The sequence below is a fragment of the Marmota flaviventris genome, chromosome 4 (genome assembly GCF_047511675.1).
Source record: "Marmota flaviventris isolate mMarFla1 chromosome 4, mMarFla1.hap1, whole genome shotgun sequence".
NCBI classification, from domain to species: Eukaryota; Metazoa; Chordata; class Mammalia; order Rodentia; family Sciuridae; genus Marmota; species Marmota flaviventris.
Window position 1 is genome coordinate 14,301,920 of NC_092501.1, and position 15,096 is coordinate 14,317,015.

Here is a 15,096-nt window from a genome sequence, read left to right on the forward strand (position 1 = left end):
TTAAAATGATTATAGCTTTGTAATCACCAGTTTTGTCAATTTATTTTTAAATGAAAAAAATCAACATTTAAAGGGTCCAAAAAAAGGCTGATAATTTTTTTTTTTTTTTTTTTTTTTTTTTTGGTTTTAGGAGACATTTACAAACTTAGTCCACTGTTTTTTTGGGAGAGAAAATATCATAGGGAAGTGAAATCAACCAGCCAGCCCCTTGCCCCTAAAACCCCCACAGGCTATAGATAAAATTACTAAAATTAGTCTAAGAATTTGCATTACTTTTAATGCATGGAAAATAGCGAAATTATCATGCCAACATAAGGAATAGATACTATAATTCATAAGTGCCTAATTATCAAAATAATGACAGTCATGATTAGATGCAACCTAGCAATCTTTTATAAGATGCAACTACATATTATATGATCATTCCTGTTATATATTACATTCAATCCTCATCAAATTAAGCTATGTATAAATGGCATCTGAAATAGACATTTAATTTCACAATAGGGTCGTATTCCGCTACTGTACATCCATGGCATGCAATTAACTAGGCATTAACTGTAAAGTGTCATTACCTTCCAGAAATCCAAAGAACATGAAGAGTACATATACAGTACTAAACATCAATTAGATTTGAGTGACTTTCCTGTTAAACAAAACTATATTGCATACAGCAGCTTTGGATATTTCTGTCATTTTTCTTATATATTCTGTAGTCACCCCAAAGTCAAAAACTGCAAATCCAAATTGGATCTGTTAATGCTACAGAGCTTAATGAACTGTTGTCAGTATTAGGACACAAATGATTCTATGTTCCAAAATGAAATCTGTTTTATTTTAATTTTTCTTTCTGCCATAATTCAGAATCTTGAATCATTAAGAATGTGCTGCGCGTGGCCAACAGTGGACTTAATTTTGAACTGGAGACTCACTCCCACGACACCGGTGTGTTCATGTTAGAAACAGGGGTCTGCTGAGGCCTGCCCAGCAATGCTCTTCTCTTTGTATATGCTATGTGAAATGGCTGGCAGAAAGGATTTGGGGGTGTCATCTCAAAATGCATTTCATAATATTTGTAAATGATAAATAAACTCTAGCAGCTAGAAGAGGAAGGTCCAAAGAAAATGACACGTTCTTATAAAAATGCAGATAGATCATTTAGGTCTGATCCAATGATTCCTAAGCAATTAGAAAATTACCATACTGGAGCAGAAGCTTGCACACTAAATTTCAATCTCCTCAGATTGTGGTATCAGAGGCTGTTTTTGGAAGGAGGGGAAAAATTGATTGCTGGACAGGCTTTTCCATGCTCTATCAGCTCTGATAATGACTTAGGCAGTTGGCATGGACGACAGGAATGTCCTCTACACTCAGAATTCTAATAAACCTCCTGTGAAGTTGCACATACCCATCCAGACGGTTCATTCTGGTCTGCATTCCAGGTAGGTGGAAAATTGTTATGTTCTCAAATTGAGTTTGAACATGATATGGTCGTGTGAAATATTTAAATATCTTACCTACATGCTACTAAATCAAAAACTTGCTTTCACATTTACAAGATAAAACAGCATTTAAAGTCATTGTGATTTGTTCATTTCCTGTTCATATACAAGTGACCTAAGTTTGCTTCTGAGGCAAAAACTGTACAATTCTCATCATTCAGGCATTATAAAATGTCTTTCTTTAAAGTCTTGGGATATAAACAGTTGATTTATATGAATTACATATTTTTCATCTGCATTAAGAAACAATATACATCTTTTTTCAGAGTAATTTAACATCAGCTATGATAAGCCTAACAGTCATAAAAACTGACCCTTATCACCTGTGACCACCAATACTGTTACTTTTATAAAACTTGTGAACATTCTTTGGCCACTTGGGACATTGCCCACTTAGAGGGAACTGCACTTGGGCCCTGGATCCTACAAAGATTGGCCTCCATAAAACCTGAGGCCAAAGGACAGCTTTAACGGAAGCCAGTTGTGAAGGGAATCAGCGTAGAATATACAGGAGTGGTTTCCATTCTCAGACACAAGTTCCTTGACGTGTGGAGAGGTGTTTTCGATTTCGGACCCCTGAAGTCTTGTCTTTATTATCTGAAGGCTTCTGCTGTGAAATATCTATCAGGGCACTGGCAATAGCAAGACCTGGAAGGGAAGGAGAAGGATATTTAAATGCTTGCTTCCCATTTCTGAATGGCAAGCCCTGTGGCCCAGGGTCCTGCTCACTCTTGTTTTATGTTAGTTATGAAATGTTTTCCTGATCATTTGCCATCAAGTAGTTTTCTGTTTACTAAAATATTGCTTAACTTGGTCATGTGCGCTTCACACTTGGACCACAAGAATCTAACAACATTAGCTGACTGACTCTGGACAGTCAAGTTCAGTGTTTGACCAACATCATGATCAGTGGTGTTCCCACACCTTAGTCTTTGTGCCTGAACACATTAGCTCTGGATGTATGAAGAATTTTCACTGTTAATATAGATATTTTTTGTTTTACAAAGTTCATACAAAGATTTTAAAAAACCTGGAGCAGTTTTAGGTTTATAGAAAAACTGAATCAATATTGATACATGATTATCAACTGAAGTCCACAGTTGACTTTTTGGTTTACCCTTTGTGCTGTGCAGTTCTGTGGGTTTTGAGAAATGCCCACTGTCATGTGCCCCCCAATATAGCATCACACAGAAAAGTTTCACTGCCCTAAAAATCCCCAGTGCTTCACTGAGTCATCACACTCTTCCTCAAAGCCTCCAGCAGCTACTGATCTTTGCTTAAAGTCTTGACAGTTTTTCCCTTTCCTGGGTGGTACATCGTTGGAATCCGACAGTGTGGCCTTTCAGATTGGTTTCTTTCACTTAAAACTATGCACCTTCTATAGTTTGAATACTGAATGTCCCCAAAGGCCCCTTGTTAAAGGGTTAGTCCCCAGCGTAGTGCTTCTGTGAAGCAGTGGACTCTTCAGGAGGTGAGGCCTAGTCGGAGGTCCTTAGGTCACTAGAGGAGTTCATTGAAGGGGACTGTGGGACCCTGGCCCCTTTCTCCTGGTTCCTGGCCATGAGATGAGCAGGTTGCTCCATGAAGTGCTCCCTGCCATTGCATGCAGCATCCACCACAGGTCTGAAGTCTGCCTGATCATGGACTAGAACCTCCCAAACTATGAGCCAAAATAAACCTTTTCCCTTTATAACTTCATTACCTCAGGTATTTTATTATAGGGAAAGAAAGCTGAGTAAACACATTTCAGGTACTTCCATATCTTTTGGGGAAATGATAGCTCATTTTCTTTTACAATGAATAATACTCTGTTATATGATGTACCCTGGTTTATTTGTCCTTTCCCCTATTGAAGGGCATCTTAATTGTTCTTACTTCCAAGTTTTGGCAGTTATGAATAAAGCTGTTATAAACGTCTGTGTGCAGGTTTTTATGTGGGCATAAGTTTTCAATTCATAAATACCTAGGTGTGCTACTGCTAGATCACATGGGAAGCCTATAACTTTGTAAGGAACTACCAAATTGTCTTTCAGAGTGGCTGTACCTTTTTACATTCAGCAATAAGGAGAGTTCCTGTGGCTCCACATCTTCACCAGCATTTGCTATTGTCTTCATTTTGAATTTTAGCAATTCTAATAGATGTGTAGCAGTGTGTCATGGTTGTTTTAATCTGAAATTACTAATGATATATGATGCTGAGCATATTTTGATGTATTTATTTACCATTTGTTTACCTTCTGTCGTGAGGTATCTGTTCATGTCTTTTGTCCACTTTTAATTGGGTTGTTTTCTTTTTTTTTTTTAATATTTATTTATTTTTTAGTTTTCGGCAGAAATAACATCTTTCTTTGTATGTGGTGCTGAGGATCGAACCCAGGTCACACGCATGCCAGGCGAGCGCACTACCGCTTGAGCCACATCCTCAGCCCGGGTTGTTTTCTTATTGTTGAGTTTTAAAGTTCTGTGTACATTTTGGATGCCAATCTTTTACCTGATAAAGTTTTGCAAATATTTTTTCCCATTCAGTGGCTTGCCATTTCATTCTTTTAAACTGTTTTTAACAAAAAAGCACCCTGAGGGCAGAGCTGTGCTATGCACAAATGGACTTGGAAGAAAGACCACCTGTTGAAGTTTAGTTAATAAATGTCTTAGAAAAGGACTGTGGGTATTATTGCCAGAATATGATCCAAAATGGGTCTCCAGCTATCATAGGCAATTCTGAAAAAACATTGTGTTGTTATAGTAAATAATTGTTACTTTGTTTGCTCATTGATTGACAGGAACATTCAGTTAGAGACTCAGAGACAATAGACTTTACTAAACTAACACAAGCAATGGTTCAATGGTGGACCCTGCCTTAGCATAGCTACAAGTGACCACTTCAGTTTCTGTTGATTCCCATCATTCTTGACTAAAACAAAATATCCCAAATCACCATCCTACATCACAGGGCCAGGCTGCTTAGGCTTGTCTAAGAAGTGCTCACTGAGGAACTTCTGACTCATTCTCTTTCTCCAAGGTCTTGGAGGCTTGACTTCCAAGTGAGCTGACCCACCCCAAGCCCTCACGGCCATCATCTCCACCTGTTGCTCTTAGATGAAGACTTCTGTTTTGGATCTAACCCCACAGAAGATGTCACTGAATTATTTTATCCCTGTAGGTCAATTTATTCTATGTAAGCTTCAAATAGGATCTGGCAAGAACAAAACTCCAGAGATTTATGAATAGAAAGAAATGCCAACAGAGAGGAAGGTCATACAGCCTAGCCCAGGTGTCAGGGAAGTCAGGAGGGCAGAGATCAAGAAGTCTTTAAAAACGTGTCACATTGGGCCAGCAGGCTAAGGCCTGCAGATGACAGGCTGTTAAGACTCCTCAAAGAAGACCCTAGTGATCTTTGTGCCATTTTCATGCCTGAGGAAGGAAGCCTGACAGTAGAGCAGGGCACGGGGTGGGAGGAAGTGTAGCCAGCAGACATTAAGTCCCTCGTTTAAGGTGTTCAGCAAAGGACAGAGACATACAGGCATATCTTCTTGGCAGAAGCAACAAGCCCAAGTGATATGATGTGATGATGCATGTGATTATATGAGCACATGTTCTTTTAAAAGGAAAAGGTAGACTCAAGTACATTTGGAAACAAAAGAGAAGGTATTGGGGGAGAAGGAGAAATTTATGGTGTCAGAGGGAAGGTTTCACAAAATTAATGATGATTGGTGGCTAGCCTAATAATTGTATACATTTACCTTTTAAGGCCTGCTGTGGAGTGGCTTACTTTTCTAGGATATTAAATATTATCCTGAAATACTGAGAGATAGCACAGGTTCCAAGTTTAAATTAATATGGTGAGGTGAAGGACATTAATTATGCTCTATAAAATGGAGGTGAAGGGCATTAATTTTTTAAAAAATCACAGACTGTGTTTGTGCTAACTGAAAGTTCAGTCCAGGCAGACCTTAAGTTTCTCCAGCTCTCCTGGCATACTTCTGTCATAACTTACAATTTCCTGCTCTTTCGTTCCTGGCACCATTTTACGCAGAGACAGCCAAATATGACAAATAATGTATGTCTCCTTTAATGGGCACAGAGACCACTTACACTAATTTCAATGATCACAACATCCAAAGATGAAATCATTTTATTCATTAAACTATTGCATGACCTGGGCCAAAGAAGCTCTGAAAAATACTTTTCCATTTACATATGGCAGCAAATGTTGTTTTCCTTATAGAAGATACAGAGCCAGAGAGGAGTAAACAGTTTTGAGTTGCCAAAACAGGAAATTCTATGCTAATTCAAGGCTGTCACAGTATCTGTGTATTTCAGGGTATATGAAGTCCAAAGCCTAATTAAAGTAGTGTCTCTCACAACATGTCCTGGGTTTACTAATGATTCTGAAGCTTGGAGACACATTCAGCTGAAAAATCAGAAGTCATAAACCATATTTCAGTTCTTAATTTACAAATAAAATTGCAAATCATGCTGATTTTTTATTTGACAGCTTTTTATCTTTTCCCTGTGAAAATGGGACAATCAACCACATTTTCAGGTTCTGAATAAATGGATATAAGTGGATGGGAGACGGCCCATTCCCCAAGGCAGTGGTATGTGAATGTCCACCCTGTGCCTTCGTAGAGGACTCCCTACCCACTTGCTCAGGTCTTATCTTTTTGATGGGTCAAATGACAATTTCATTCAGAGTTAAGCTTGAGTGCTTTACTAGATCAGTTTGTAACCCATCATGAGTTATCCTTCCTTATAAATCTTGTAACTTAATGATGAACAACACAATAATCTTACTAACCACATTGTGTGTGTACTTACCTAGAATGTCAACTTGAGGATAAATTTTTTTTGTTATTATTTTTGCATATTTTCATGTTTAAAACATGATGAACTTTACAAAGACAGAAAATAACCAGAACAATCCAGAAGTTCCCAGATCCTCTTTCATCCTACAGGAGGACATGGTTACAAGAATCAAGGTTCATGTCCTCCCCAATTGCGAAGTGTGGGCAGAACTCAGGGGGAGGGGGAGGAAGTCATTTCTGCCACTGCCCTCAGCACACTCTGTTATTGTAAGGAATCTAATTTTCTTAATTGATTTAAAGTCAAGTTAGTAGCTCTTTAAAAGATAATATTACCTCCCCAAATCCCTAACTGAACTCTATGTGGGGAAGAGACTGAACATACAGATAATGGCAAGACTATACAAAACAACAGAGTTCTGACCACAGTCAGCAGCGACATGCTCAGAAAACCAACCCATTATCTACAATGACCATCCCAGGAAGCCAGCCTGCTATAAGTCAGACCAGTAGGAGTTCAAACTGCTATCTCTAGTAACAATCCATGAAGTCAAAAAATAACCCTGGTACTGGTGGGGGAGGGGGGGTCCAGATGGCTTGCACTTTTTTTTTAATAATTGACAGCTTCCCTAATTTGTCCCTACTTCCAATTTAGGACAACTAGAGGGAGGGAAATGCACACCTAACCAAATGAGCAGAAGGCTCCACTTGCAGTTAACCTGCCTCCAGCTCCCCAGAGCCAGGTGCTCCAATCTCGACCCACCTGGGGCTTGCCTGCTCCTCTGAAAGCTTTCCCAAGCCTCTGTCTGACCTCAAGTGTTTGCCAAAACACAAGCGATGGTGGCTCACTCCCTCTCTATAACAAGCTCCTAATAAATAGCTTTTGCTTGTTTCCATTTTGTTGGTCTTGGGTTTATTTCCACACTGGCAATGAAGAAATAAGGGCAACTTAAGGTCTTTCCTGGATTTTTCAAAAAGATACATATCGATAAAATAAAAGCAACCTAGAAGTAGTTTCATCTGGTGCGCTCTTTCTCCCCGGCTAGACATGCCAAGGAGCTTTCCCGATGGGAGGTCTTCCAGACAAGACCCTGAGCGCCTTGCGCCCTGGGAGGAGGCGCTTGGTCCCAGCCAGATCCTGCGCAGTGGCGCGTGCTGAGGCCGCGAGAGTTCCATTAAAATCAGGTCACTCCTGAAGATCATTTTTCAAAACGTCACACAAATCATCTGATGAAATCCACTTATTGTGTTCTCTAGGCCTAGCATAGTTCCTTGTTATCAAAGCAATACAATTAACTGGGGGAACAATTCATTATTTTAGACTGGCGGTCTAAAGGAATTTCATTTACCATGTCAAGATGATGCACAGACGCTGCAGGCTAGCAGAATTTACATCAAAATATACCGGTAGATTCAATAAAAATGCTGGGGCTTAAAAATTTATTATAAACTTTACCTCTTTGTACCTTTAATTCTTAAATACCAGACACTGTGACATTTAGATTATTTAAATATGAAGTATAAACCACGTAAGAAAGAAAGTCCATCTTCTATTTCCTATTCCATCTTCCATGGCCTCTTGGGGGTGTCAAACTGGTCTTTGTCAAGCAGGTGGCTGCTCTAGGTCACCCAGGGCAGGTGAACTGTGAAGGAGGCAGGTCCTCTTGGAACCACCAGAATTGCCTTCAGCAAATGGGCACAAGTCAGTAGTCACAGGTTGGTTGCCAAAAGTCACCACAACTATTTTGTAAATAGATAGAACAATGCAAACCCAAATCAGACCATTACTCACACTCTTAAAAGAAAAACAACATTTGCCTCCTAAAATTTAAGAACTTGTCATCTCTTTGAACAGGTGCAAATAGTCTCTAAAGAGAAAAAACATAAATGACTAACTGCTAAATATTTAAATGGTAAATACATCTTTTTCAATTGCTAAATTTACAACAAAAACCGCCAAGGAAAAACATCAGGAATTTAGTTCTTGTTAGTAAAACTCTGGTTTTCCCTAATGGAAGTGAAATGGTAATACTCTAGCAGTAACAATCTAATCATAAAATTACTGATGTGTGTTTTTTTTAACAATTATGCAGAACAATTAATAAGTACAGTAATAAAATACTGCACATCAAATGAAACTGCCTTGGAAAGAACATTCCTGCTTTCTATACAAACATAGCACTTCCATTTTACATTTGAACAAAAGCCTTAGAGAAGTCATTGGTTTTGAAATGCTCTCCTCCCAAGTCTCTGCAAAAGCAGGCACCACTATATATTTTAATTTTCCAGGAAAACAGCTTCATTAGGCGTGAAAGGTTAATTGCAGGTTTAAGTGGAGTTCAGGGAACGGTGCGGGGTCTGTGGTGAATTGCACAGTCTGCGTCGGGAAGACTGAATGAGCGCTATAAACTGTTTGCCCTGCTGAAATGTTTTACTACCTCATTTACTATCTGTCTTCTTTTACTGCTTGTATTTGTAGTTCTTCTAAACCTTTAATGGCTACAGTTTTATTTCACTGTAATCAGATTTAAATGGAAATACCATGCTGGGATGTTTAAATGTTTTTCCTCTGATTGTATATAGCCACATACTACTGATCAGAGTCCTGGCTATCCTTCACATGATTAAGAAAGTGACTTTGGGAAACTTTGATGTCACACAGACTCTCGCTATTGTGCAGACTTCATTTAACATTCAGTGTGGCCACCCTTGCCAATATACAGCGAGGTCTAGATGCATAATTAGAAAATACGCATTTCCATTTCAATTTATCTGTTGGAAGGCCAGCACAACTGAAGTCATTATTAGGCAAAACTCCAAAGGTTACATTGTTGGATAAAAATTGAAATGCTTCATGTGCTGAAGACACCAAAATGACAAATGGACTAGTCATATTTGTCTGAGAGTTTTAGGAAATGCTTCCCCTAACCTACTTAAAAACCTACTTAAAACCAATGACGGCTGCAGATGCCAGTGTTTAAATACAAAGGACCATCATATTTTGGTTATAAAGTTGTACTTGGCCTTCAACCCATCATAATATTTTAGAATTTCATTTAAAGACATGCTCTTCAAGTTGTAGAGACTGTAATCCTATCCTAACCCACAGGCGCCTGATCTACCATTTCCTGTGATGTTGCTGAACACTCTCGAATAGGAACTCTTCCCCCATTCGTTAGGACATGCAAAGTAGATCATGGCCATTACTGTCTCAAGTCATTGTGAAATGAAAATCCTCATGGTTGCTAGCAAATTAAGCTTCTTTTAGATTTCATCAGTTCTAATTTTAATTACATACTAGGAAATTTTATGTGGTTTGTTTGAAGTATTTTTTTCATTTTTCTTTTCCTTTATAAACTCAAAGAATCAGCCTTGTAGCTACCTTTCCACATTGGTATATAAATTTGGCACTCAACTGAGAATTCCCTCTTTTTAAGCAGAATGGGGCAATTTATTCTAGTATTTTCTTCTTTCAGTAAAAAAAAAAAACAGTTCTAATATATGATAATTCTTTCTTGTAAACCCTAGTCATCCTTAATTTGAATTAATTTAAGTGTTTATCATTCATTGAAGAAACTGGACTCTTGTGATACATAATGATGTCCATACTTTAGTTTCATTTGGCAGAAAATTGTATTTTAGTGTTTCTAGTGATAAAATGTCATTGGTTGCTTTACATTAAATGAAGTTATGTATGAGAAAGCATTTTATAAAATATTATACAAAATTAGGTATTTAGTGGATTACAAGTGCCCAGAAAACTCCAAAGTCCTAAAGATCAAAGTCATTTGAAGAGTAAATTGCTTCATTCAACAACTATTTCTTAGGAGCTGACTATATGCCAGGCTACTGTTCTTGTCCCTAAGGACAGATAAGATATAAATAATTCTGTCCCTCATGGAGCTTACAGTATAGGGTGCCAAGCACATGTGTTCTTTGGACCAAGTAATGGTGAAGATTAAATGTAAAAGGCTTAGATAAGTGCCAGGCACATAAGAGGTCAAAATGTCAGTTCCTGTCCTTCCCCACCACACCCTCATCATATCACCATCCTCATATTGTCATGTAAGAGGGTAAAGCCAAATAGAAAGCAATAAACAAAAAACTGAGCACTGGAAAATTTTACTGTATCCTGGAGTAGCATTCATCCATTTACTCATTCCAAAACCAGTGTGGCTATTGTGGGGTGAATGTCAAATAAGGGGAAATTGATAGAAAGATGGACTCAAAGACCCGAAGACAATATCAATGCAGGCAGCATTGTCAGGATGGTGACACCATGTTCAGTTCTCCAGGCCAAGTTATTTCGATGCCTGGGATAAAAATTTGAGGATGTGCCCATGAAGACATATAGCACTTACGTCAGTTACCCACTCTCTAAGGAATGTGGGAATGGCTGAAAGCTATAAGGACCCAATGGAGGGTGACAACATTCCATAGAGAAAGCATTACTTAATGTCTATGCTATTGGAAATACGACCAACCAATCATTTACTTTTGTACATTTTTCAGAGTTAATAAAAATGCTTTTCTACCATGATCTAGGTTTTTCCTCATAACTATTCTGTTGAAGTGGGTCAGGAAGCTATTTTTGTCCTAGTTTCACAGATGACCAAAAGGAGGCACAGAGCTAGTGAGTGATCCATGGAGCTCACACAGTGGGGGGTGTGGGGGGACCTCAACCCAGGGCTCTGGGCCCTTGACTCCCACTCTGCTCACTTTGCAGTCCTGGGAGGAAAGTTGTAGCTTGAGCACAAGAATCTACTACAGGATTTGAGCCAAAAGAAAAACTAAAACTAGTAGAGATGTGGAATCAGTATGGTCAAAGGCAAAAATTAATGATGATAGTAATCAAAGCAACAACAATAATAATAAAAAAAAACCCATTCTGTCAACACTAGCTGAAAGTCTACAATAAACCAGGTGTTGCCTTAGGACTTTGTATCAATGTATGCAGATAGGAGTGGATGACAGTACTGGTAAAATCCATGAGCATGTATAGAGGGCATATCGCAGATAGAGTTGTAGTTGGTTGTTCTTAAAGAACACTAAGCTAGGGCGCTAAGATGCAAGAGCTCCTAGATTTGCTAGGGACTGCACAGTCACACATTATGTGAGGGAGGGATGAGGTAGGAGGAAAAGAAAGACAGGGGCAACAGCTCAAATGTGATTGTAGAAATTGAAGATTCCCAAGGGAGATGATCTCTGAGCTGAGTCAACCCTAGCGTGAGGGTGTGGTGTGTTCTGGGTAGAGGGAGCACAAGTCCAACAGCACGGCAGGGAAAGGTATTTGAAAATGTCAGGATCTTTGCTGTGGGCAGAACAACAAGAGAAAATGGTGAGAGAGAAGCCAGAGATGCGGGCAGAAAATGGTCCAAAGGATGGCCTCACATGCCAAACCAGGACATTGAGTTTTAATCTTTAAGGCATGTAGAGTCCTGATCTGATTTTTATTTCAAAAAGACAACCCCTGTCGGTAGCATGGGAGGAAATGGGAGGAGGGAGCCAGGCTACTGTTATTAAACTGGATGGGAAAGCAGCCATCAGGAGAGAGAAGGGGGTGTGCAAGGTGGGTGTTTAGGAAAGGATTACTATGGAGCATGAAAATAGGGTGGAGTCTGAGAAACTCCAAGTTTTCTGGCTTGAGTCCCTGATGCTCACCATCATATGATGAAAAGGAACACCCAGGGTGTTTGGGAGGCAGTGGCTCAGTTGTTTGGTTCTAGACTTAGCAAGTCTAGAACATTCTTCTAGGACATTCTTCAACAAGAGCCAGAACTGACCTAAGGGACATCATGGGGGCTATCTAATTGGATATGTAGGAGTGAGCCTCTGGAATGAAGTCTATCTCATAGGGCTAGAATTGGGAGTTGTCTGCATGGATGGGATCTGAAGACTTTATAATGGCATGGGTGGGGGTAGTGCTAGCTGGTGTAAAGGTTAAAACCTAAACTCTCCATGGCTTAACAAAATAGAAGTTCATTTTTCACAATGCAAAGTGTTCCTGGTTGGTGTCAGAGTATGTAAGGGGGCACAACTCTGGCCTATATGTTATTCAAGGATGCAGACTGATGATATTTCTGCCATCTTTGACCCAGGTTGCTTTGAGCATTGACACATAGGTAGCTGGTGGGAGATGAGAGGGTAGAAATGGTGTATCTCTCCTTAGACCACATTGGGTCAGAAAAGTCCACAACACCCTTCCAATGCCATTAGCAAGTGTTGCTTCCTGGCAACACCTCTCTGCTAGGGGTGGGGATAGAATCTGGCAGTCTCTGCCCTGGAGTGGATGAGTCCACCTTGATAGAATAGAGTGAGGAGGGAAAACCAAGCAGGTCACTGATGGAGCAGAAGACAGAACACCAGGGTGGTGGGGATACCCCCACTGAAACTGGCTGCAGACTCTGTAGGAAGACTCAGCAGTAACTGGTTATAATCTGTGGGTCCTATTTCTGTTTGCAGCAAATAGCTCCCAATTTAATGGCAACTCTAAGCCAGCAGAGTTTGTGGCTCCCAAACTTTTCCTGATTTGAAATTCAGAGCATCCCTTGAGAGACATCTCTTGGAAGGAAGTTGGAGTAGGTGGCTTCTAAGGTCACTTCTGTCTACAAACTTATAGTTGCAGCTGCCCTTCTATAGCAGGCCATCAGCGAGGTCCCAGACATGGCTGTTGTCCCCTGTCACATGTGCTGTCATGTGGTGAAGTCAGGGACTTACTAGAAATGTGCATTCGGTCTTACTAGTTAAGGATTTGGGAAGGAGTGGACATTCTTCTACAAGAGCCAGAACTGTACTGATAATATGAGCTATGGTTTGTACTTAGGTGAAGTTTCTATGATGTCAGCCATACTGGTCAAGAAACTGGCTGTGAGTCTCAAAGCAAAGAGGCTGAGATCTGATCTTAGCTCCAGCAATTTCTGAGCAGCCTAATAGAGCATACGCAGGTGTGTGTGTGTGTGTGTGTGTGTGTGTGTGTGTGTGTGTTTACATAAATTTAGTTTTCTAACTCTTTATGTTTTAGCATGATTTTTATCTTTATGACTCTGACTATTCCTTTTGATTGGGAATACCTAAAAATTAGGGAGTATTTACTCTTAGGTCCCAATGTTTATTTATCTCAAGAAAGACAGGTGCTGGATCAATACTGCTTGAATGGGAATGGAGCAAGGTGCCATGGAGCTGTGTGCTGCTGAGGGATTGGATCCTGAAGAGAAGCCTCAGGTCTCCTTTACTCTAAAGTATGTGGAAATACAAGTCTGCCTCCTTCCATCTCTCTCATCTAGTACTTGGTTTCAGTGGGCAGGGTGGGGATAAGTCAGACTGGGGTGGGAACACCGTGGCACACCTTGGCATCAGTGTGACTGGTTCATTGTGTCCACGAGGGTGACCGAGGTAAGATGATCCTGCAGGTGCCACTGTACTCCCAATGTGTTAATGCCCCTTCCCAAGAACAGGACAGGCTACAGAGAGAGAGAGAGCGAGAGAGAGAGAGAGAGAGAGAGAGAGAGAGAGATGACGTAATTATGCTTCTGGCTCAGGATCTTGGTCCACATCATCTCTGAACAGGTTTCAATATTTGTGGCTGTTTGAACAAGATGGACGAAATACAAAAACAGCTGCCACCCTGGCTTGGTGTCAAAAGCCCTAGCAACTCAGCTCTCCCCAGATGCCCTTGGAGAAGCCTGTGGTATTTTAAACCTTGTTTGGAATTCCCACCACCAGCTCCCCTCAGCTCCTAAAAGGATCACTTCCCCAAGACACAAATTAGTTCACCTTTCATGGTCTTATCTTTCTTGGGAGATTTGGGCAAAATTACAGCTGACACACATGCTTTTTATTAGTTTGTTTTGTTTTTATCTTAGATACCCATTTTCAAGAAATTACACTACAAATTTAAGTCAAGATTAAACAGTTTTTGGTGGCAGTGTGTCATTATTTTCTATAGCTTTTTTGTGAGAATATGGGGGAGTGTAGGAGACAGATACAAGGCTTACAATATGACACAGCACAGATATACCACAATGAATATTAAAAGACAAGCTATCAACTAAAGCAATGAATTTTAGTCTTTTCCAAGATGATGTTCTTGCTCCTCTAAGCTCATGACAGTATTTTAAAAGTTTCAACATTAAAATAAACAGAAAAATACACCTATCTCTGCAAAGTCAAAATATTATTTTAACAAATTCCATTAGTAAAGCAAATTTATGGCTTCTATATAAACACAGATTATGGCAAAAATGGGGGAAGAAAACTAAGTAAAATTATGCAAATCCTCACTCCTAGCCATTTAGATAAAACGGAAGGGAAAATGCTATAGAGAATCATAGTTTTTCCATTAATATTGTTTTAAATTGCTTAGACCTTCCTAAAAGTTATTACAGATAACTTAAAGGCCAAAGGCATTTTAACAAAAACAGAGGTGTCTATAGCCACATTGATCCTTGATAAATCTTTGCAGAAGGAAAAGGCCGTATAGTTGGACAGTATGTTTCTCAAAACAGCCTTGAAACCCTTCTCTGATGTTTGCTAAGAGATCCAGGACCCTGATAGTTCACATTCAATGCAGTAATTCAAAACAGGGACTTTTTGGAAGTAGTTTGTTTAACTGACCTTCTTTAATCTGATTGAGCTGGTATAAAAGAAACCTCCATTCTCTGAAACAATTTTGAGAATCTGAGTCTGTCCCATAAATGCTGACCTCCCTGAGTGAAAAAAAGTATCATTTTTGCTCTACTTTGCCTTTGGGAATAATCAAAGTGGCCTTTGAGCTACTATAAATTGAGAAGTGT

General features: G+C 39.6%; 1 protein-coding gene across 1 annotated transcript in view; it reads right to left on the reverse strand.

The window, feature by feature from the left end:
• Positions 1–2,028: 2,028 nt before the first annotated feature.
• Positions 2,029–15,096, reverse strand: part of Atrnl1 (attractin like 1) — a 716,444-nt gene continuing 703,376 nt past the window's right edge. The window contains exon 29 of the mRNA XM_027930106.2: positions 2,029–2,150. Within this exon, the coding sequence (XP_027785907.2) occupies positions 2,029–2,150 (122 nt within the window). The remainder of the gene's footprint in view (positions 2,151–15,096) is intronic.